Source organism: Camelus dromedarius, chromosome 16 (assembly GCF_036321535.1).
Source record: "Camelus dromedarius isolate mCamDro1 chromosome 16, mCamDro1.pat, whole genome shotgun sequence".
Lineage (NCBI taxonomy): Eukaryota > Metazoa > Chordata > Mammalia > Artiodactyla > Camelidae > Camelus > Camelus dromedarius.
The window spans coordinates 37,756,472-37,780,480 of NC_087451.1; the positions used below are offsets into that span (position 1 = coordinate 37,756,472).

Sequence of the window (24,009 nt, forward strand, 5' to 3'; positions counted from 1 at the left end):
CCACCTCCTATTGAAACACATATTGAAACGCCAAGGACTCCTGGGAGGACCCCATCCAAGCCCCTTCTCACCTGTACCTACCTGGCCAGACTGTAGCCATCTGCCTGGGAGGATAGGACGAGGCTGAATACAGGCGGGAGAGGGGGAGATCAGGGAAAAGGCCGTCGACACCTGCTCCACGACAAGCAAACGGCGGCCAGTCAGCAGATAGGCATGTTTGAAGAAGTCATTTTTCGAAATGCCAGCTCAGGCCCAGGTTGGGTCAGGACAGTTCGAAGTCAAGCAGAAAAGGCTCAAGCCAGGCGGGGAGTCAAGCCAGGATGCTCACACACACACAGAGGGGTGCCTCTGCCCATCCCGGGGGTGCAAAGACGAGGCCGATACTTTGAAAAATATAAAATTTTAATAAAGGCTACATCTCTTAATTACAATAATTATTGTACCAAGTAATTCTCCTTAAATGAACTCTTTATAATGCATAATTTACAGTATAAGTAGAACAAAATGCCATGGCAAAAGTCACTGAGTACAAGACTTGTAGTAAAAAGGCATAAAATATATTTATACATAAACCCCTTTCTAAAAACAAGGGAAAGCTCAAGCCCTCAATATAGGGCGACACACGGAGCGAGCCCCGTGCAGGTACAGGTACTGTACTGATTCAGTCAAGCACTCGAGACAGTGGATTAATACTCCTTTGCCGCACGATATATACAGACGTCTAGTACAGGTAACGATGGCAAACAGACTACAGATTAAGTTAACATAAAAACCCGAACGTCAGAATGAAGGCGTCTGGAGGAAAATGCGCTGCTAACTGTTCCCCCCTACCCCCGACAACTGTTCGCTTCTTTGCAGCGGGGGGGGGGGGGAGTTCCAGGATGGCTGGGGGTCCAAAGGATGATTAAAAAAAAAAAACAAAAAACTCCACGGAATTGCCATTTCAATAAAAGCACAAGGTGCACCACTAGGTTCTAGCAGGCCCCAGCCATCGGGGGCTGAGCCGTGGTGAGGAGATACAAGAAGTTACAAGATGAACCCGGGGCCCCAGTCAGCGCCCCCCACTGTAATAAACCACCCCACCCAACGCGATGGCCCCGCCAGACGGCGGTGACTTGCATCCTCATCAAAGACCTTTATGACAAAATAGAGCAGCATCGGGGGAAAAAAATGCACCGATTTCTGTGTGTCAATAGTAGGGCACCATTAAAAAAAAAAAAAGTCTATCTTCCCTTGGAGAAACACAGGGTAGAGCTGAATTCCACTTTTAATGAAGAAATCATTAATGCACACCGAGCTCAACTCCAAAGTTTAGATAGAACAATTAAAAACTTCCTCTCTCCCCTTTCCGTGTTTAAAGCAGCATATCCATAAACTGGGGCTGGGGGCTGGGGGGGGGCGGGAATCAATTGTTCAATAAATATCAGTAAGGACTCCTGTTCAGGTAAGCTATACAGTTTCTCTTAGTTTATGGATTTCAGATCCCTAGGAAGTCATATATTGCGCATGGCAGTCTCTCAAATACAGTCAGCATCTTCGACAGCCAAGAGTGGTCATGTTTTTAATAAATAGTTCAGGCTTCTCTCATCTCAGTGCCCAGCCCATGAGTAATGAAAACCAACCTCCCCCCGCCCTCCCGAAGGCCCAGCAGCCGAGGTTCTTCCCCTAGACTTCGACTTCATTGGTTTAGTCTCCTTCAAAGTGTCATGTCCCGGTCGCTCAGGTCCAAGACCGGGCGGGAGGGCTTCGCCCCACCGCTGGCCAGCGGCAGGCCCTCCAGGCTCAGTCGATCCTCTCCACCTTCCCCAGGATCCTGCCTTCATACATGGGGAGCACCACCTCATCGTCCCAGACCTCCTCGAACACCGCGCCACAGGCAAACTCATCGCTGGCTTTTTTGAAGTAATACCTTAAAAGGAAAACCCAAAGTGCATCTTGGTAAAAACTGCACTTTCTGCTTTGGGTGAAAGTTTCTCAACACGGGAGGACTAAGGTATCTGGAGAATGCTGCTGCAGCAGGTGGCAGGGAGATCTCTGCCCGTATCTGGCTTGGGATGACACCTGGGGTTGGCCAGAGGGCAGAGCCAGGCAGGCACCCTGGAGGTGGTAGGCTGGGCACACCTCCCCTCCTCCAGCAAACAGCGCTGAGGCTGCGGCTGTCACCCCGCTACACACCCACACACACACGCCCCCCACACGTGGTGAAGAGTTTTGCAGAGCAGAGCTACTTCTCCCCCACCCCCTTTTCAGGGAGGGGCGGGGAGGGAAAGGTCAAAGCATGCCCAGAGTTCACGTGCAGCAGCAGCTGAGGGAAGGGGGTTCCCAGAGACCCCAGACTCAGCCACCTGGATCCTGCAGAAGCCTGGGGAAGGCTGATACCTCATCCCTCCCACCCTCCGGAGCCCAAGTGTCAACTCTCCCGACCAGTCTCGGGCGCAGCCGGGGGACAGGCTGCTCCCTCTGTGGCCCCTGCAGGAGGCAGGCCAGCCCCATCCTTCCCAGGGCTGCAGACAGCCCCGGCCCCACGCTACTCTCCCCTTCTCCCCGTTCCCCCCCCCACCCCACCCTTCCAGGGTCAAACAGTAAAGTCCCTTCTATTATGCCGTTGATTAGAGGTTCCTTTTATCCCATCCCAGCCTTCTCTCTTTAAGCCTGTTTAATTGTATGGACACAAATGACCGGCGTCTCTCTGGAGAGTCACACTGGGAGAGTGCTGCCCTCCCGGCCAGGCACACCCCAAGCCCCTTCGGAGGAAACTACGCGAAGGCCTCGTCCTTCCCGGTTCCCAGCAAGGGAGACCCCTCAGACGGATTAAATGTGCCCCTGCAAGCTGGCATCTTCAGGCAGTAAAGGCCACTCGTGGAGGGAGGGTCGCAGTCCCCCCACCCAAGGTGGGGAGGTGAACAGTTTCTCAAAACTCAAAATGGAACTGTGTGTCTCAAGGTTACGGCTGTTTTTTTGTTTTTGTCTTTTCTCTAAGAAAAAAAATTTTAATTCCCCCTGGTTAGAGCTAAATTTCTTTCCTCTTTAATGAAGGCAAGCCAAATACTTCCATGGGAGATAAGGCTAAATAAAGTGAAACAGCTGGATTTAGTCAAGGGTCTTAGTTTCTGGCATCCCCAGCTGAGCGAGAGCATCAGGCCGGACAGGCCGGCTCGAGGTGGTCAGCATCCCTGGGGCCGCCCGACAGGAGGTGGGGAGGAACCGGGGAGGGGCACTGCGCACAGGAGCCTGGGGACGGCGGGGGAAAGTCACATTTCCAAGAGAGACACTCCAGTTCCAACACCACCCGAGTCATGCCCCTCGGCCCCCAGCCCCAAACCGCTCGGGTTCACCACGTGGGGCTTTCTCGGCCTCTCTGAGCAGACCCGCCATGACCTTTCACATGACTGCAACCTCTTCCAGGGAGGAGAGAGGCCACATTCCCCCGGGCCACCCCTCTAAGACTTCAAACGCACTGGGCTGCCCTCATTTTCTCCAAGAAATGGGCTTTTCCACTGCAACATGCTTTATGTGGCAAACTCTGCTTTCTTCTGACATCTGGCACCAATAGCATCTGGCACGTCTGGAGGCACTGTTCTCCTTTTGAACCCCTGCCATGGTGAGATTACCCAGGTCCCCCACTCCCCAGCTCCATCCTCGCTGGGCTTTGTGCTGGGGGGGCTACTGGGTAGAGTGAATGGGGTAGTGCCCCCCCTACCGGGAGGGCGAGCCATGGCACCCAGTGCCCCCACAACCCCGAGGGCAATGGGTCCAGCTCAGGCCCAGGGAGCAAGTGTAGACAGATAAGGAGGCTGGGAAGGGCCTCGCCACAGCCTGATCCAATCAGTAAAGAATTTGCGAGTCGACCATTTGTGCAAGTCTTTGTGCATTAAAGGGGAGGCCGAGGCTTCAAAGCCAGGCTTATTAAGTGTGCCTTAGGGAAAAAAAAAAAAATCAGAGCCAGATGTGGCCGGGGTGGCTGAGCATGGGGCGGCTCCCGCAGCCTCTCTGCTCCACGCTCCCTGGCCCCTCTCCCCTGAAGGTCACCTGCAGTTCCACTCAAAGTCCAGCCGAGTCAAAGCAGAGATCAAAATGAATCCCTGGAGGGGCACACCTGTGTGATTAGCTTCACCTTGTGTCTGTTCAAGATAGAAAAAGCTGCGGCAGCAGCAGCCAGACCCTTTCCCCAATCCCTCTGCTTCATTTCCAGAACTCTCTCTGCCCAGGTGTAAAAGGGAAAGATCTAAGTCCAGCTCCACACCTTGCTCACCAAGTCACCTGCAGGGTCCCACCCCCTGAGCCCCATCCCTTCACCTGCAAAAGGAGTCAGCCCCGGCCCCTGCCCAGATCAGCCCCGGGAGGAGGCAGCCGGTGAAGCTGTGCGGGGCCTGTTCTGGAAGGGACGAGGTCTCAGGGCCTGGAGGTGGACTTGCCTGGGTCCAGGAGTCGGTGACCGCCTGGCAGGTCGCTCAGTGCTGTTCAGAGTTCTCCGCTCCCATCCCCAGCTTGAGGCCGAAGTGCAATGGCACCTTCTGGGCAATCACTGTGCTCCTCTTTAACCTGAGTGCCTGGGCACTGAGCCCCCGCCCCTGCTCGCTGCACCCCAGATACAGCGGAGCACAGCCCACGTGCTCCCTCCAGAGGAAGGCAGCCAAGGAGGCACAGGTAGGACTCTGGATAAACTGAGGTGAAGGGGTTAGCTGCCCCACGTTGAGCCAGCTCTTGGCTCCTGAGTCCCTTTCAGGCCCTGGGAGGCCAAGGTGGGCACCTGCAACTGTGTAGACGGGGAAGGAGAGCCCAGACGGAGGGCAAGTTCTCTTCCCAAGGCCCCGGCAGGGAGGGGAGGCAGTGACCCAGCAGAAGAGTGGCCAGCCCTGTCCCCCTGGTGCCCACCCACAGGTCCTGCCCATTCTGTCACGGACAAAAGTGCATCCTTCCCGTGACTCATCACACAGAATGAGGCGGTTCTCCAGGCAGAGAGGCTGAGTGAGGAGAAGGTGGCCTACACGTGCAGGCGATGGTCTCTGCCCTTCCCCGAGCCTTCAGTGTGGACGGTGTCTTCTAGATCCAGCCAGGAGGGCAGGCTTTCTGTCTCCTAATCAATCCGTCTGTCTGTCTGTCCTCTCCTTCTCTCTACCCCGACACCCCACTCCACAAGATGGCCCCAGCCCAGCTCTCCTGACAAAGCAAGCTGTCTCCTTCCTCCTCGGAGCCTTGTTCACCTGGTCGAAAAAGCCCGTCCAGGTCCCCACAGAGCCCTCCCCGCTGCTGCTGCGTTATTTCTGCGGGTGGTGAGGGGAAGAGGAAGACGAGACAGAAGTGAAGCATCAGGCAGCCCAGTCCAGAGGCTCCCCCGGGGTTCCTGGGCCCCCTCCCTCCGGGCCCCCGCCAGGTCCAGCCAGGCCAGGGAAGCGACTCTGGCTCTTGGTCCTGAGCAAACAAACTCTGGAGCAGAGAGAAGCCACAGGGTTCTTACCTATAATTTCCCTTTTTGCTGAGCTGCTCTTTAAAGTGGCCCAGGGTCAAGCTCTGAGCCTTCAGCATCCTCCTGTAGGGGATTTCTTCTCCGCAGAAAAAGTAAGTGACGACCAGCTCACTGGCCTGGAGAGCGTGGACCCCTGCTAGTTTCTTTGGCTCTTTGTGACTGAAAATAAGATGGAAAAGCAAGAACTTCAGCATTTAAAGGCAGCAAGTGTGCGTACATGTGCACGCACGCACACACACACACACGGAGGCTCTACAAACACTGTCTTCAGAGGTAAAGTGAGGCTGCAGCCATGTGCTCCAAGCGTGTCTGGGTGAGGGGCCCCCATGTCCCAGGGGCAGCCCCTTCTGGTGGACACACAGTCCTACCCCAGGCCATCTGCGTTGGGGCGCACAGGAAGGGACCACTTCCTTCCACCAAATGGGGGTACAGAGCAGTCTCTACCAGGTGGGCACAAACGGGGTGCCTGCTGATGAAAAGGAGACACAAGAAAATATCTCAGAGTCACAGGGACCCTCGCCCAGATCAGGGTTTGCTGTAGAGACAGACCCAGGGCTGGCATGAACTCAGAATGCCAGGGCCCTCTTGGGGTCAGCCCTCAGTCAGAGTGGCTTAAAAACCAACCAAAAAAAAAAAAAAAAAAAAAGCTGCAGGCCTGGACAGCTGATGGGCTTAAGGTCAACCACTTAAAACAGGGGGCAGGTCTTCTCATTTCACATGCTGCTCATCGCTCACGATGAAGAAGCTAAGAAAGAAAACTTTAATGATTTAGACCATTTTTGATCTCTGTAGCTGATTACTTTTTAAATGCACCATCCATTCTGGAATGAAACGAAGCCAGGCTGCCTTGTCTACTTTGCAAGAGTGTAAATTCACGAGAGGAATTGTGACACGACTAGAGAAGATATTCTGTCTCCCCCAACCAAACAACAAAGGTCGCCCTCTCTCCATCTCTGCGATGGTGGAGAATCATCTTCCCACTCAGTGTGACACAGATGTTTTTCCAACTTGCTAACTTTCTAGCCGAACAGAGGCAACATTTCCATCTGGGTTTGGGTGACTTTTATCCCTCTGCTAATGGCTTCACGTCTCAGCCTGTGACTCACATGAGCCCAGGCACCCTGAGCCACCCATCTACCACTTCAGGAAGGAACAAACACTTGTGCACGAGTCACGATGCATTTCTCAGTGCAGGCAGGGCTTCCGAAGATCCTAATTTTCGGCAACATCTGGGTTTACTGTTCTTTGTTGAGAATGTTAAGATCAAGGTGATTTTATAGACTAAAAAAGGTCTTCAAAAATCACCACTCCAGACAGCAAATACCCTCAAAACATGGGCAGATCCCAGCAACGCCAGGTAAAGACACTCACTCTTCTGCAGCCAGGCTTGGGTTGGAGAAGGACGTGGCTCCTGGCTGACCAGTGGTGGAGTGGTTCCTGTCCCTCTGCTGACTTGCTGCGCAGCACCTGGGGACACAAAGGATTCAGAAGGAAGCCTGCTGTTCCCAGGGCAAATGGGAAGCAGAGAACTCCCTTCACTGGCCTCCTAAGGAGAGACAGACCCAACTTCCCTCCGTGGGGAGACCCAACTGAGGCCTTGTGCTGACAGGGGCTCTAGGAGGCCTGGAACAGCCATGCTCAGCACCCCGGGAGCCCAGGTTTGGACACTCCCAGCCCAGGCAGAGGCCTGAAGGCTCCAGATTCCCCATCAGTCATGGCTTCTTACAAGCTCATCCTAACAGCCCTAAATGCTTGAGATATTCATTAAAAATGGGATTTGTAAGGAATTACTGAAATTCATTCTCCTCCTCCTGGGCATGACTTGTTAGACCCTGGTTAGCTCTTCGGAAGGAATGGAACTAAAGGGAACCACTTGGAGAGGCTGGCAAGGGGACTCTCCGCCTCCAACCCCCACCCCTGCCTCTCCTCTGACCTCTGCAGCCTGGTCCACTCACCGCTGTTTTGGGGGCTTGGACACCTCGGCCAGCCTGCGGCAGGCCTCCTCCAGCTGTGCCAGGGTGTTGGGTGGGGTCAGGGGAGGCATGGCAGGGTCCTGGGCGAACGGGTGGGCGCGGGGTGCCGTGCGGGGGTGCCCGCCGCTGCCCCCCCACAGATGGTGGCGGCCGGCCCGCTCCGCTGGGGCTGCGCGGGCAGACTCCAAGGGGTAGGCCCGTTTTGTGCTTTGGGCACTGGACAAGGAACGAGAGAGAAAGCAGAGGAAAGAAACGGGGTTAGAAAAACTGGAAAATGTGACTTCGATAGAAAACTCTCTATTCTGCCTTCAGAGAGGGGAGAAAAAAATAACTCTGCCATAACACGAACAGGGGGGCGTTGCCAAAACATGGCATTTTTGTGGTCTGCTCAGTCCAACGTTTAATATTAAGACGGCAGGAGCAAACAGTCCCATTTGTTTTTGGCCAACTGCAAAAATAGCCATCCCCACAATGCCTCCGCGGCGACCCCGGGCGGCGGCGGCGGTGTTTACCTATGGGGCCTGGGCTTGCCGGGCCGCTCGCTCTCCAGCACCCACTGCCAGACATCCTGCGACCTGCCTCCTTCCTCCCCGGGAAGCTGCAGCGCCCCCGCTCCGCCGGGGGCCCCTCCTTCCCTGGCGGGCAGGGCCGGGCCCGGCTCCGTGCCTTTCCCACTTCGTTTGGGTGGGGTACTGCCTCTGCTGCCGCTGCGGGGAACCAAGAACCACATCCATCCCGGAGACCCCGGGACGTCACCATCTCCGGGGCCCCCCGGAGCGGACAGGTGGGCGAGGGACGGGTGGGGTGACATGAAAGCCCCAGGCACCTGCTCCCCCTGCCCCGCCCCACCCGGGCCGCCCTCCTGGAAGCTAAGTGCTTGTGACCTCCGGCCCTCCACCGCACCCGCCCAGAGGCTCTGGCTGGGGGAGAAGCCCCAACTGGAACACGCGGGTCTCCCCGACACTCACCCGAACTGCTCGGATGCTGAGGGCTCCGGCAACCTGGGGTGGCTCTTGCATTTCGAGTAGGAGTAGTACTCGGCACCCCCGGGGCAGAAGCAGCGCACCCGCTGGGTGGCCTCGGCCTCGATCTCCTCCTTGGTCTTGGGGACGGCGTGGTGATGGATGTAGTGGTGGTGGACGTGCTTCGTCGTCTGCTTGGTCACGAAGCCCTTGGCCCCGAGGAGGGGGCAGCTGGCCGGGGAGGCGGCAGCGGGGGGCAGCTTGCCCCCGGGCGGGAGGAGCGGGTGGTACTGCTGGTGGTGGTGGTGGTGGTGGTCAGGGGAGCGGGCGCGGGGGCTGTAGCGGCCCACACCTGGGGACTGGCAGCCGGGGGTCTTGAGGACCCTGGACAGGTGGTCATCCAGAATGGTCTGCGGGTCCTCCTCATAGCTGCCCGAGGGCAGGAGGGAGAGGGGGTGCTGGGTGGGCCCCGCGTCCCGGGAGCTCAGCGCCAGCTCCGAGCCCTCCTTCTCTTCATCCTGGAAGGAAAGGCAGGAAGGGGCGCGCCCCGGTCAGCAGGAGCCCCCAGCCCCCAGGGCAGGTTGGTGGATCAGGGGGAGGAGCGAGGTGGCACCTGCCCAGCCCCAGCCCAGCACTACCTCTCGGATCTGCTGCAGGCGCTCCTCCAGGCTGTGGCGGGTCTCCAATTCCAGCTTCAGCTTCTCCAGCCTGGAGATCAGCTCGGCCGCGAAGGTGGCGGGTTCCACCGGGGTCATCTCCTTGGGCAGGCGGTGGGTTCTCTACAGGACGCGGGAAGAAGAGGGAGCGGGCGTGGTTAGGGGACCAGCGCCCGGCGGCTGGGGCTTCCCGGGCCTGGGGATGGGCTCTGCGGCTCCACGTCCACGTCCGCATCGCCGTCCGCGCAGAGAGCGGCCAGCGCGGGGGCCCGGGCTGCTCGGCGGTTTTATGCGCTGGCGCCGCGGCCTCATGGAGAGCCATGGTCCCCACCAGCGCCTGCCTTGGGCAGGAGCAGTTGGTCGCACTCCGAGAGGCCCCGCTTGCTCTCTCTGTAGTACAACCAGCCCATCAGTCGCTACTCTGAAGTAGGAAATCTTCAAAGACTGTTGTCAAACATCAAAAAAAAAAAAAAAAAGAAAGAAAGAAAGAAAGGGAAAAAAAAGCAGCTCTCTGAGATGGGGAGGGGAGAGAGCCCAACTCAAGGAATAAAAAGTAGAGCCTAAACAGAAAGGTAGTGGGAAATTAAAAAAAATAAGATTGTAAGGGTGGTGGAGGGGTGGGGGCGCGCGCGCGAGAGAGGAGTCACACGGCCCAGATCAGAAGAAGTGGTAATTTATTTCCTGGCCGCACACTGGGCACCTTTGAGGTGGTGTTGTCTGACACTGCCCTAGATCCCCCTCGTTTTTCTCCACCCCTCCTCCCCATCTCTTTGTACAGAAAATGAAGAAAGCTGCTGCAGGCTAGTAGCAGAACACTGCTGAGTTTGGCTGCCTGAAGCTGATCTATCAAGGGAAAAGGGAACATCTCCAAATCAAGTATGGAATATAAAAAGGCACGGAGAACGCCTGCCAAAAGCAGCAGACAGAGAGAACCCCCACCACCCAGCTCCCGGTCCTCCTCCTGTCATCTCTGCCCCCACCCCCAGCCCCTCGGTGCTTCTGCCTTCTTCTCTCTCATTTCCCTCCTGCTTTGGCCCTTTTCTTTGGGGTCGGGGTTGGGGGGGGTGGGGGGCACAGCCGAAAGCCAACCTGCAGAGGCCAGCATCCCCCCCAGCAGAGGAGCTGGGCCTCACCACGGCAACCGCTGAGCTGCAGAACCATGCGAGGGGAGAGAGGCCCATCTGTAGGAGCCTGCCGCTCTCGCACAGGCTGGCTCCATGCAGCCCCCGATCAAAGCGCTGCCTCATGGAGAAAGTCGATTTGCACACCCCAGGACGAAATCATCTAATTTACAAGCCTGGGCTATAGAACTTTTCTTAAACACACCTACCCCCACCCCACCCCCGACACCAAGTCAAAAAATTATATAGCAACAATATTGTTGGTGGGGGAGCACTGGGGTTTACTGAGGTGGATGCTGGAAGACCCCAGAAAAGCGATGTTAATATGCTAATTTGACAAATTTAAGTCTGCCCTGGACCATTCAAGGAGCTTCTGGAGAGAAGTTGCTCCAGCAACAGTCCACACACTAATGCAACATGGGATTAGCAATTCGACGTGCTAATTTTCTAAATGCGACATAACCGATGAACCCCAACTGGATTCTCTGAAGCTGGCAGGAAGGATTCATAAATAGAGGTGTGCTCTAAGCTGGGCACTGTCCTCCCCTCCCTAAGGAACAGCTAGCTTCCTTGCAACCTGGATCTCAGAGTATCGCAAGAGGCCTAGCTCCTGAAATGCAGACAGGGAGGCTCTCTTAGGTACAGGGCGCCACAGGCTGGCTGCTCTCCAGGACTTGGAAATAGAAGGGGAGGTCCCAGAAAAGCCCTTCACACCATGCTGCCTCCCATCTCAATCACAGGAAGAACCTGCTCCTGGGATCCTCACTTCCAAATACTTCATTCATTCAGCACTTACTGGGTGCAGATTCAACAGCAGGTCCTAAGCAAAGTCCTGGGGTTGGAAACAGACAAGAGGGAGCAGCTGACCTCCAGGGCTTCAGAAGTCAGCAGGGGAAATGGCCAAGTACAAAGAGAAACGGATGACTGAAGTGACCCAGCCACGCAGTCAACACGAGGAGAGTGTCCCTGGGATGTACTTTTCCTCCCATGGGAGGCAGATTCCTCTGGCCTCCTCATTCCTTCATCCCATCAGCAAGTGTTTACTGAGCACCTATGATGTGCCAGGCACTGTGCTGGGCTCTGTGGAAACGGCAGTTAACACAATAGACCATTCTAGTGGGAACCCAACCCAAAGCATGGGTTATCTACTACCCTTCACCCTTTTTTGATTTCTGGAAAGGAACTGCATGGTTTCTTTCTCATACAGAACTTTCTGTTTTGAATTGAGAAAATACAAAAGGTCAAGCAGGTCACCTTGAGCTTCCCTCGGCCAGCTTGTTACATCCCAATGAACCTTGTAACACCTCTTGCGTGGTCCTTCCCTTCTCTCCCTTTCCCCCAGAGGATCCCAGGCACTGCTCCTCCTGCCTTCCCTATCCCCCCTTACTCTGCCTCCCGGCCCTTTTCTTCCAGACTTAACATGGCAGGCAACAGCTGCCTCCCCCATCCAGACTCTACTCACCGGGAAATGAGGTAGAGACACTTGGCCATTGGCCTTCACGCTGCGATGCATTTCTCTCTGGAGCTGTTTCTTACTCCCCACACGATAAGGAGGGATTCCATCTCTAAGGGAAGGAAAAGACAGAACCCACAGGTTCATGAGGATGCTTTAGCACATGGACTGACTCACACGAGCCATCATGAGATCCCACCAAAGGACAGGACCACATGCCTCCATGGGAGTGCACCCCATCTCCAGGCACTGTGGCTGTTCCCACAGGGAAAGATCAATCCGAGATCCAATTGCCAAACATCCTGCCCATCAATCCTCCCTGGAAACTTGGCTTCCTGTCAGACACAGGAAACCTGGAAAGAGTTCATGTCTCAGCTGTTGTCTTAGAACTGGGTACACTGCAGAATGAAGGCTCCCCTATTTTACAGGTGCCCTAAGCAGGAGAGTGTTAAGACCCCTGGGTTCTTCTAAGAGTCTGTTAGCACCGACTATTACCCCAAATCCGGAAGTCACAGCCTTACGGAGTATACCAGGGCAGAGTGCTCCAAGTATAGGGATCTGACCCACAGACGACTAAGCCAGGCATTGGTTGGAGGTATGTGTAATTCTCCAACAGTCAACCTCCCAGCTGTTTCCAAATGTCTTCCTTTCATCAATCATCTCTGGGCTCCTTCCTTCCCTCAGCTCCAAACCCTACCACCACCCCCAACCAACAGATTCTCAGCCACATGACCAATGCGGGCACAAAGAGTAAGTCCCTACTCCGACGTATTCTGTGCAGTTCATCCAGATGTTTGAGTACCTACTGTGTGCCAGATCTTGTTCTAGGCAACAAGCAAGAGAGCACTGAAGGAAGGGAATAAAAATGCAGATCACTGTCCGTAGGAAGCTTATGTTCTAATGGAGTGTTACAGGCAGGAAGCAAGAATAAAAATGCAAATCTATTGTATGTAGAAGGTGGTAAGTACTAAGATGAAATACACTGCAGGTAAGGGGGGGAGAGGGCAGTGGGGGGAGGACAGAGCAATTTTAAAGTGTGGGCGGGGAGGCAGGGCCATGAAGTTCTCACCATGAAGGTGACTTCTAGGCAGAGACCTGAAGGCAATAGGGGTCCTTAAGTTTTTAAATTTTTGTTTTTGTTTTTTTTAAATTTTTATTTTAGTGTAGTTGATTTACAACGTTAGTTTCAGATGTACAGCAAAATGATTCAGTTATACACATATATACCTATGTTTGTTCTTTTCAGATTCTTTTGCATTATATGTTATTACAAGAAACTTAATATAGTTCCCTGTACTATACAGTAGACCCTTGTTGTTTATCTATTTTATATATAGTAATGTGTGTCTGTTAATCCCCAACCCCTAATTTATCCCTCCCTGCCCTTTCCCCTTTGGTAACCAGTTTGTTTTCTATGCCTATGAGTCTGTTTTCAGCTTGTAAATAGAATTTGTATCATTTTTTTTTTTTTAGATTCCACATGTAAGTGATATCATGTATTTGTCTTTCTCTGTCTGACTTACTTTGCTCAATATGATAATTTCTAGGTCCATCCATGTTGCTGCAAATGGCATTATTTCATTCTTTTTTGTGGCTGAGTAATATTCCGTTGCCTTAAGTACTTTATCATTATACTTTTAAAAAGCAAATGGAAAAGATTTGAAAACAAACAAAAACAACTCCACCCCAGCTAGTCTTCACTAAAAACACAACCTGGAGTTGCTATGGTTTTTTTTTTAAAAAGACTTTTGTTCTGGAAAGCAGTCAATGGTCAAGGTGTGATTATTTTCCCATTGCTGTTCCTTCTGGAAGCCACTTATTTATAAAAGCCTCAGGGCTCAGACATTTCCATACTGAATCATCCTTTGAGGCTGTAAATATTGAAATTAGCTGTTTGGCTATTTCCCTTTCCCTGGAGTTTTGCTCACCGTCAGATGGGAGGAAGGAAAATACCTCTGGCAGTGCGTGAAAATCAGCTGTGCCTGAAAATACCCAGAAGTAGCCTGCCTGGGTTAACTGGTTGACCTCCAGCTCCTTATCTGTAAGGCCCTAGAATTCGAAGTGGCTGCAGTTTCCGGAAGTCTGCTGCCCTGGGCTGGAGAACGGGGCCGCCTCGGGGATGATGATGATGCAGATTATGGTAGGTAAGGAACTGACCTGTTGGCCAAACTCTGGCTAAGAAGCACATAAAGACTAATTCTACGGAGGGTTTGGGGGAGAAGACAGATCAACATGAAGCAAGGACTTACGTGGAAGTGTTGAGTCCTGTCCCAGAGAAAGGCAGATGGTGCACTCTGGAAACGGTTAGCTGGTTGACCAATGAGCTCCAGTCTCCCAGACAGCCTCCTACTCACTAAGGCCTGGGACTTGACTGGACCCATGAAGGCCAAGTAGTATAAAAGGTTCTAAGTCCAGAAACTTGCCGAACCACCTGGAGCTTATTTACCAAAAATTTTCACCCCAGGATCATTTACAAGACACAGGAGGAAGGCAGGCTTCCTCGAGCATGCCTGGCTTGACCAGTAACCAAATGCCACGCCAGGTGACTCCAATCCAAGGCTGCCAGCCCCGCCATATACTGAGTTCCTACTGCGGGTCAGACACAGCTGATGGATAATCCAACTTCATTCTCACAAATGCTCTAATTCACCACATTTCACATGTGACCAGAGATGGTCCACAGCTCTCCTGGAGTCATAGTCAGGAGGTCAGATCCAGGCTTCTCCTCCAAGCCGCTGGGGGACTCCAGAACAGGGGTCCTTAACAACCTACAGTTCCAGGTACAACCAGAGAAGCCAAGCTTCTTGACTGTCTGAATGTAGGGGGGATGGGAGCACCATTTCCTAAGCCCCACGGAGTCACCTGACATTCTGCAGGGGTGAATGGGAATTTGGGGAACATGCTGGCAAGTCATCCCCCACCACTTAGTACTCACTGGCTATGGGGCAGGCCGGTGGTTCCCAAGGTACAGTGACCATCTCCCTGCCTCGCACCTAAAATTGTGGGGTTGGGGTGACGTGGGGTGACAGGGATTGGGTCTCATGCTAATCTCACCAACTTCTGCTGCCCCAGGGCTGCAAGACAATGCCCATGTCCTTCTCCTGACCAGCAGCTCTTCCCGGGACTGAGAGGATGGCTCTGTTCCAGGCCTCTTCTGGACAATCTTGGGGTGTGTGAGTCAAGTGCCCCATGGACCCCACTGTGACACATGCAGGGCTCCAAGAGTCCCAGAGGGACCCCATCCATCCCCTCCAAGACTCTGTCCTTGAGTGTCCCCTAGCAGCTTTGTTCGTTTCCCTTTCCTCCCAGGTGAAATGAGTAGTAAGGCTTTTAGACTTTTTCTTCTCCCATATAAAGCAGGAGAAAGAAAAGGGAACTGGTGGACGCAGGGATGAAAGGAGGGGCAGGGGAAGCAGGTGACTGGCCATCTGAAGGCCAGGGGAACAAATGGTTTTTCTAAACACTCCCCCAACCAACACACCCGCCCTTCTACACCCAGGGCAGGTGAAGGATCCAACTGCAGGAAAGGAAACTTGTGACCAGAGCAGAAGAGGGAGATTCCAACTTGCAGAGGCTCAAAGAGGCTTAACAGGCGCCTTCAAGGAAATGTGGCTTTCATTCTACCCCCAGCCAAGAATCTTCTTCCAAAACAGCCCCTCATTCCAAGGGAGGGGGCTCTCTCCTTTTTATCCAGGCTCTGAAAGTCTGTGATCAGTTCCCTGGCTCCTCAGAACTGTGAGCTGAAGTGTGCCCGAGTTTTGGTCCCTATACAGTCTCTTTTAATTATAAACATTTTAGCTAACAAGCCCGCTGCCGGGCCCAGCTGTTTCTGGGCAGCACTGGGTTTGAAGTGTGGACTTCGCTTAGCTGCCATTTAAGTCGAGCCAATTAGCTTAGCCTTTTGACTCGGCGGTGCCCGGCGTAACCTGAGCGTCGTCTCCCGGCGGCTTGGAAACAGCAGACTCACGCACGCGCACGCGCACGTGCGTCCGCTTGCATCTCCATCTGGCGACCACTCCGAAGACCGCCTCTCATCACGGCCAACATCAAAAGCCTGGCTTGTAAGATAAGGCCATATTTGAAGTTCCCTCGGATGCTTCCCCCGAAGTAAACCCATAAATAAGATATAAGGAAAATACACCTGCACCACCCTCTGCGCCATGAGAAAAGTCAGGGAGACGCCCCCATGCTGCCCACGTAGCTTTCGCAATTCCTGGCCACCTGGAACAGAGAAGCCACCACATCTGGGCGGCAAGGACCAGCTGCTTCTGACGTCCCCAGCCCCCGGCTTCATCCTTCTATGGGCCTACAATCCTTCTGCGACGATTCAAGGACTGGGGTTGAGGACTTTGCTGGGAGTCTGGCAGCTAACTTTCAAAAAAAAAAAAAAATTAAAAAGCCATTTCTTCCGAGAACGTAGGGTTTCAGAGCAACAGGCTCGTAAAAACAAGCCTTCTCAGAGGCCCACTATCAAGACCCAAGTCCCCAGCCATCTTTAACAGGGCTTTTTACTTCGTGGAAAGACAGAAGTCAGCAGCGGGCTTTGGGAGAAGGCAGTGAACGCTTTAAAGGCCCTGCCTGCTAGGTCCCTCCAGGCCCCTGTGCGGCTCCCTGCAATAACCAAGGGCAGGGCGGTCCAGCCCAGCTCCTCCCTGGCCTCTTGCAAAGGCCCCCAGGACTTAATTGGGTCTGTCGCAAATGAGACGATTGCTTCCCCGGGCCTGTGTCTAATGAACTCCAACCTTCTGGAGTCTATTGAAGGCCGCCTGTGACCCCCTCTCCCCCTCTCCACAGCCGCGTCCCCTACCCGACTCCCAGCAGGGCAGCCAGCCCCGCTCCCAGCCCGCTCCCAGCCCGGTACAGCCCCTCTCTGGCCATTGTGACGGGGAGAAGCAGCCAGGGCTCTTTTTCATGCTTTATGGGGCGCTCCTATTCACTTGTTCAAGGAAATTTCAAAGGGGCCTGCTACCCTCTTATCCTCTCTAAGCTTCCCGGGATGAACAATGGGCTGAAAGCGATTCAGTTCAGCTTTTCATCCCCCACATACTTTATTTCTTGCCCAGCGCTCTCATCTGCGCCAGGCCCACATTTGGCAGAGCTCTGAAGAGGGGGTCTAATCCCAGCCCTGGGAATCCCGGGTGACCCGCCCGACACTGGGCAGATCACACACACCCAGGGCCAGCCGGCCAGAAAGTGCCTCGCACGGCCCGGGCCTTCAGTGCCTGCCAAGCCAGCCAGGCAGGGGAGCGGGCAGGGCCAGGGACCCACAGGGATCTCTGAGCCCAAACCCGCACCCCATCAGATGGGCTCTTGTCCCGAGACCCCTTTGTCCCCCACCAGAGGCAGCATGAGGCAACAGCCCCAGACAAATGCCTCCTGAGAGGGGGACAGCCCCCTGCTGATGGGAAATGTGCTCCCAGTTGGTATCAACATGCCCACGTGAGTAGAGCTGTGACGGCAGCATCTGATAACCTGCCCACTAGGCTGGCAGAGGACTCAGAGCCCCCCCCCCCCCCAGCGCTGACACCAGGAAGATCAGCTCCAACACTGAGGGCCCCCAGGGACCTCCCCCTTGGCACTGGCATCCTGGTTTACTCATCTCTGATCCAGGGCAGCTACACCAAGGGAGGGGCTGACCATGCCCTGAGGTTCTGCCACTTGGGACCTGCGGGCATCTACTGTCCCCCAGAGAGAAAGCTGCTAAAGGAGGGATTTGCCCTTTGTCTCCGTCATCAAAAAGGATCTCACTGGCTCACACTCTCACCCCCGCTCCCCAGGACCGCTGACTCGCAAAGTTAACTTCTCTGATCTCTGAAAGTGGCTTCCTCCTTGCTTTACATGCTGTAAGCCCACTAGTGCTTTAGCTCAAAACCGGAAGGGAAGGGCAAGAGCTTAAAATCACCTCTCAGTAAAACTGAGGATGTTTTTCTTCTGGGAAGGGGATAAAAGAAGAGGTGCGAAGGCAGAGGGTGCAGGGAAGAAGTTAGAACTTGCTCCCTCTTCCCCCTCCCCCAGCCAGTTAAAAAAAAAAGTAAAAAAGCAGTGTGATCACTAATAAAAATAAAAGAAACTCAAAGTGGCTCAAAGGTCTCATTATCAACTGGTCCTATTAACATAAGTCATGTTGGAAACTTTCATGCTTGCAGGGAGGGGAGGAACAGGCAAAGGGCAGGGGCCGACGCCTGGCCTGGATCTGAGCTGTGCTTCTGACACGAGCAGTTATGGGAGCACTGGGCACTTCTTCCTCACCCGCGGAAGTCACAAGTGACTGCCAACCTTTCTGATTGGGTCCTGTGAGGCTCAGATGTGTATGGGGACTACACTCAAGTTATCCCATCATGAACCCAGAATAACACCTCCGTGATGGGGGCCAGGAAGCAAACCAAAAATAATCTCCAAGAAAACTAAACAGAAGCCTCAGCGTCTTAAGTAAACTACATTTGACTAAGGAGATTTCACTCAATGCCCTCATTCACATCCAGTTTACTCTTATTTTACACATAACGCTGACTCCCACAAATCCACAAATAAGTTAAAAGCTAAAGGGAAAACTGCTGCTAGAAAGAAACCCACAGTGGCAAAAATTGACTGCAGACAGAATGACAAAGCAAAAAAAAGAAAAAGCATTAAAAAAAAAAAGTGGGGAGGAGGCACCCAAATCTCCAGGGGCAGAAAGCGTAATATATTCTTGTATTCTGAGATCATATTACAACGTAGTAAGAAAACAGATCTTGGGATTAATTATTTGGATCAAGAAAGAAATTACGCCTTGTCTTAACACTCTTCAATAAAGACAGAACAAAAACATATTTTAAGAAATATGTCCATCAGAGGATAATATTTTTCAAGTTACGATACTTAAAGAGTTCAGTCCATACAGAAAACTTACCTCTATGGAAGCCCTCATTTCTTCACTTCGGAGGAAAGATGGGTCCCCTCCCTTCACTTCCACTCACGTCATGGTGCTATTCTTTTATTAACATGGAACTTTTCACCTTAAGGATCTCTCCTTTTACTAACAGGGGACTCTGAGGTAACACAATAAAAGCCACCAGGAAAATCAATAGTAGAGGCCCAAACCAACCTCATCATCTTTCCTTCCAGCTGGTTCCATGCCGCAGGCCAAGCAACAGATCGTTGGCCAACAGAAACCAGATCATTTCAAACAAACTGGAAGAAGAGACAGTCCAGTTTTGGGAAGCTGAAAAGAACAAACTTGAAGTAAGTACGCCAGAACTTACAACAGCTCAATGGGCTTGCCTTTCAAAACTGTTCCCTTAGCAGAAGATCCTACTCCAAAATATTTGGAGGAAAGCCTTCAAAGACCAGCTCTGGAACAGTGGTTCTCAACGGGGTATCGAGAGACTCGCTCTTGGGGAGTTTTGCCCAAGCCCAGACTCCACCTCCTTCCAGCCTCCTGAATCAGAGTCTCCAAGGTTGGCGCGAGATGGGGATGCCCGTTCCACCACCCCAGTCCAATCCCCACCCACCTGAGACTCACAGAGAATCACTGTTCTCCATCCACAGAGGTCACGACTGCATGACCTCAGATGACCTCAAACTCGAAGCATGACCCTGCCCGATGACCTGCTGGCCTCATCAGACACCCTGATGGCTTGGATTGCTTTCAGAAATCCCAGCCATCCATCTGCAAAAGAGCCAAGATCAGATACTACTTTGGACAGAACCCCCACTTAGGGGCAGAACCCCCAGCTGACAAAGGAGGTGGCCCACCAACACTCACTGAATTAACGACGCCCACTGGAGCACCCCTGTGAGGAAGCATTACACACAGAGTGGCCCTGCAGGGAGCTCTGGCTTTCTGACTCCCACGTTCAATGTCTTTTCCTTCAAAAGCAATCAACACCTAAACACAAACCCTTCCAATGCCACCCTGTCGCCCACCTGTTGGTTCTGCAGACAGGCTACCTGGGTTTCAAGACCAGCCAAGCATGTCTGCCCACAGGGAAGGCAGGCAAAATAAGAACCAGAAGATGGGCTTTTAAACTCATGGAATCTACAGATGTTCACCTTAACTTTCTACCTTTGCTTACCTTTTCTTCTGTTTAAAGTATCATTCAACTTCCCTTTCCAGGCTCTAAGCTTAACACTACCCAGATACCATGTGACCCTCCTAAATCAGCCACCCACCATGTGCACACTCCCTTCCCATCAGACAACTGTTCAGCAGACACAGATGGGGTGGGCAGAGCCAGGTGAGGATGGCTGACGGCTCTGCCCAGCTGGCCTGGCGGGGCCACGCTGCCAACCGCGTGCATGGTGGGGAAACCAGAATATGCTTACACGCTACTATCCGTCATGGACATGGAATCATCGGTCAGTGCATCACTGGATATCTCGCTGTCATTGGCGCTGGTGGCCGGCGCGAAGACATAGCCGGAACTTACGTGGTATGGGTTCACAGGGTCGCTCCTCCTGAAGGACCTGTGGGAAAAGCACAGTGGCAGTGCATCACCGACTCTCACCAAAAACCTGGGTCTCCAGGTGACCCCAGGCCAATCCTGCAATCCGTCCAAGGCCAACCTGCTGTCCAGGGCCAGGAGCTCATCCGGGAAGAAAGCATGCTGGATTTCTCTGCCCCCAAAGGCAGGTCTGGCAGGGGACACAGGACCCCAGAGGCAGCCCAGGGGATCTTACCAAGTTCTGAATAGACACTTGCAGAGAGGAAGGAAGAGGACTCTGCTCTAGGAGGGGAGGCGATGGAACGAGCAAGGGGAAGAAGTCAGTGGTGGTGGGATGCCCTCCCCATCTCTGGCCCCACACCCAAGCCTGTACCAGAAGAATACAATTTGGGGGCCCCAAGACATCTAAACCTCCAAACTCCCAGCCTGGCGCCCAGTGAGCTGACCGAGGGGACAGAGAGGCTCAGGACAGTGTTTAGGACTTCCATCCCACCCTGAGCCGGGCCTCTGCCGTGCCCTCCCCAGCCAGGCCCCCTGCCCCTGGGGCTGACTGAGGCCCACAGGATTAAAATGAGCAGCTCAGCTGTTTCGAAGCGAAGCCCAGGCCCTCCTCTGGTGTCTCCCGCCCTTTTGCTTCAGTGGCCTCTGCCTCCCCGTTTTGCCCTCTTGATCTCCTCCCAGAACAACCAATGTGCCTGTCCCCTGCTGGGCTGCATTCCTCTGGTGTCACCAGCCAGGGGCCGAAGCTGGGGAAGGAAGGAAGAAGGAACCTCTGTGGCCGGCGGGCTGCAGGTGTGGGAGGCCGCCCTTACAAAGACCCTGGCACACTCTGCCAGGCCCACCAAGTCCAAGCCAACAGCAACGGAACCAGTCCCAGGAGAAGGGAAAGGCCCAGAAAAGAGAACTTACTCCGTCAGGCCCCTGCTGCCGGTCTATAAAGGTGGCCCTGGGGTTGGCAGAGGAAAGGGACCCACCAAAGGTCAAAGCAGTCTTCTCTGCCCATGTTCTCCAAGCTCCAATTCGCTTACTCTGTGTCCAACACCACACTGGACTCCGCGGGGACCCAGCCCCGGTCTCTGGTCTCCTGACACCCAGGGCCTGGTAGGTGTGTCCCCATAATGAGGTGGGAGGGAGGTGCCACAAGGGAGGCAGACACTTGCCACAGGCTCCCGAGAGGGGCACACCTTTACGCAGACCATCTCACTTAGTCCCCACAGCCACATGGGGGAGAGGGGGCCCTGGGCCCGTCTTGCAGCTGTGTTCCTGGGGGTCCTACCAGCAGGGCAGCCTGCCGTGGATCACGGAGCTGAAGCCAGTGGGTGTGGGACTGATGTGTTTGGCTCCCACACAACCTCTCTTTCTGCCTCCTAAAGTGAACCTTGATGGGTGAGAAGGAATTCGAGGACCAGGGAAGTGAAAAGCAGTGAAAGGTCCTTCCAGACTGGGGCGGGAGAGCGGCAGGTTGGGTGAGGAAGCGGCTGGGAGAGAAGGGGCCTGAGGCTTCCCAGCAGCATACGGGATGGGCAGCGGCGGGGGGGGGGGGGGGGGGGGGGCACGAGGTTGGACTGGAGGTGGGGGCAGGGTGGGCAGGGAGCTGCTGGCACAATTGGTGTGAGGGTCCCCACGGGGTAAGGCAGTGGGGCTGGAAAAGAAAGTGGAGGAGGCAGTCCCTGCCTTTAGGGAGCTTGTACTCCAGCTGGAGTGGCAAAGCAAACAGGAAAAGTGACACTCAGTCGTTAATGTTTCAGAGCCAGAGTGAACCTTATAAATTAGCTAACCCAACCAAGAGCCACCCGGGATTGGACACTTAGGATGGGCAGGGTCTTGTTTTCATCATTGCGGCACCCCTGGCACCCGGTAGATGCCCAGTGACGGTCTGCTACGCAGTCATCTTTCATCTTCACAACTACCCAAGGAGGTAGTGGAGCTGTCGGAGGCCACCTGCTAGAGACCTGGCCATGTGGAACCCACACCGGACTCCTGGAGGAGTTGATGGTAGCAACGACCTTGACTCAGCTGGACTGAGTTAGGCCAGAACGGAAAGCTGGAGCTTGGAAACGTTATTTGATGTAGCACTGACCCAAGTGCAAACAGGAACATCTCACTTGAACCCGCTGACTTCCTTGGGCCGAATGGCCTTGAGCTGTCACTTGGACACTCTGGCCCTGCTGTCCTATCTGTAGAGGGTGAGAGGCCTGACCACCTCCTAGGATGTTTGATGATGGTTACGTGAGGCTGGTAAGGCCTTCCATGACTGAGGACTGGTCCCCACGTCTTCAACATGGGGTATCCAGACACCAGGGCAAGAGAGAGAGGGGGGAGTGGTGACAGCCAAGGGGAAGCAGCTGGTTTTCTGGAGAAGAGAAGGGATGGGGGATGACCTAGTAAAAACAGCCTCGTAGATGACAAGGCAACCCAAAAGGAAGAGGATGGTTGTTTGGTACTGCCACTGAGCGGCAGAGCCAGAAGAAAGTGCTCCTCAGCAGTCCGAATAGACCTGTGCGGCGGGTTATGGAATCACCCAGCTTTAAGTCAGCCCGCAGTCCCCTGCTACCTGCTTGGATGCGCTCCTGCCTCAAAGCAGGATGGACGAGATACCGATCTTCAGGAACTCAGTAATGAGGAAGCTCTGTAAGCCCTTCAATAGGGAACAGAACTCAGGAGGTGGAGAGCTGGCGCCGCGTGGCTCCGGGCCAGCTGGGTGACCGTGGGGGTGTCACAGCCTCCATGGACATGGCTACCCGCAAGCAAAAACATGCCGTTCAAACACGGCCATCTGCACGGTGTTTGCACATTCTCTGAAAGGCCCGACAAGGCCACTGTAATTTGGGGGGATCAGAGTAACACTCCAAAAAACCACTCACCAAGAAAAACAAGACTTTCTGGGGCGGCATGTAGCATGACTTATGATTACACAGCGTCGGTGTATTCACACGTTGAGTGCCTGTCCTGTGCATGGAGACGACAGACTCCATGAGGGCAGGGACCAGACTGTCTTCCTTGCACGTGTCTCCCCGGTGCTGCGGGCAGTCTGGGGCACATGGCAGAAGCTCAAAACTTGGTTCAACCTCCTTTTTTGGGACCGAGGGGGTTGCTAAAGAGTTTTTTTTTTCATCTCAGAGGCATAGCAAGGAGATCAAAAAAGCCAAAACGGCCTTAAATAGCATTCAAACACTCTTCCCATCCCTTCGGTGTTGCTATCTTTGTGGTATTAACACATCAACAAGGTCCCAAGTGTCAGGGTCATAAGTCAGCCTCTGCAGGGAGAAAATGACTCAGTCAAGACCTCTCCCTCCCCAACAAAAAAAGGCTCCCCACTCAAGTCCCGTGTGTGTGCACACAGCTTTGCACTTTCTGTCCAACACGTGGATCCCAAAATAAACTCGTCTCCCTCCCTTCCAAAATAGAGGGCTACTGTGTGACCAGTAATTAAAAATGGAATATACTGCCCTGAGCTCAGTTGACTGCAATAAAGTATTTGGATTTTCCTACAATCATAACAAGACGAGGCAGAGGAAGGAGGCAGGATTGGGGGCAGAGGCAGAGACTCGATTTTTTTTTCCCCAGAATCCAGAACTTTGTCAAAATCGTCGCATAATTTCAAGAAAATGAATTAGAGCTGTTTTCTTGTGATTGCTTTAAAAAAAAAAAAAGGAGGCAAGAAGCTCAACCAGGCTACAGTAATTGTACCCAGATGCTTTGATTGTTTCTTCAGGACTGCTATGCTCCCAGTTGCTGCAAGGCGTTTAAATTCCTCCGGAGAGTGGAGGCCCATGGTACAGACTTTGCACTGGGCATGCGTCCACAGACCAGGCGTGCAATTTCAATATGCAAAGGGCTTTCCGCTGTCAGGTAGCAGAGGCTCCTGGGAACTTAAGGGAAGGGAAAAGTCTGCAGCTCTCCCCCCCCCCACCTCCAGCCCATTCTTATCTCTTATCTAGATGGGATGCTGTG

At 53.8% G+C, this 24,009-nt stretch overlaps 1 protein-coding gene across 3 annotated transcripts in view; it reads right to left on the reverse strand.

Annotated features, from left to right (window-relative positions):
• Positions 1-384: 384 nt before the first annotated feature.
• Positions 385-24,009, reverse strand: part of AXIN2 (axin 2) — a 30,737-nt gene continuing 7,112 nt past the window's right edge. For 2 of the 3 annotated variants that reach the window (XM_031468927.2, XM_031468928.2), the window contains exons 3-11: positions 19,937-20,077; positions 11,642-11,744; positions 9,041-9,181; positions 8,409-8,920; positions 7,953-8,147; positions 7,423-7,656; positions 6,839-6,934; positions 5,459-5,626; positions 385-1,909 (exon numbers count right to left, since the gene is read on the reverse strand). In XM_031468927.2, coding sequence (XP_031324787.1) covers positions 1,783-1,909; positions 5,459-5,626; positions 6,839-6,934; positions 7,423-7,656; positions 7,953-8,147; positions 8,409-8,920; positions 9,041-9,181; positions 11,642-11,744; positions 19,937-20,077 — 1,717 coding nt within the window. In that variant the 3' untranslated portion in view covers positions 385-1,782. The remainder of the gene's footprint in view (positions 1,910-5,458; positions 5,627-6,838; positions 6,935-7,422; positions 7,657-7,952; positions 8,148-8,408; positions 8,921-9,040; positions 9,182-11,641; positions 11,745-19,936; positions 20,078-24,009) is intronic. The other variant, XM_031468930.2, reaches the window with a different exon arrangement.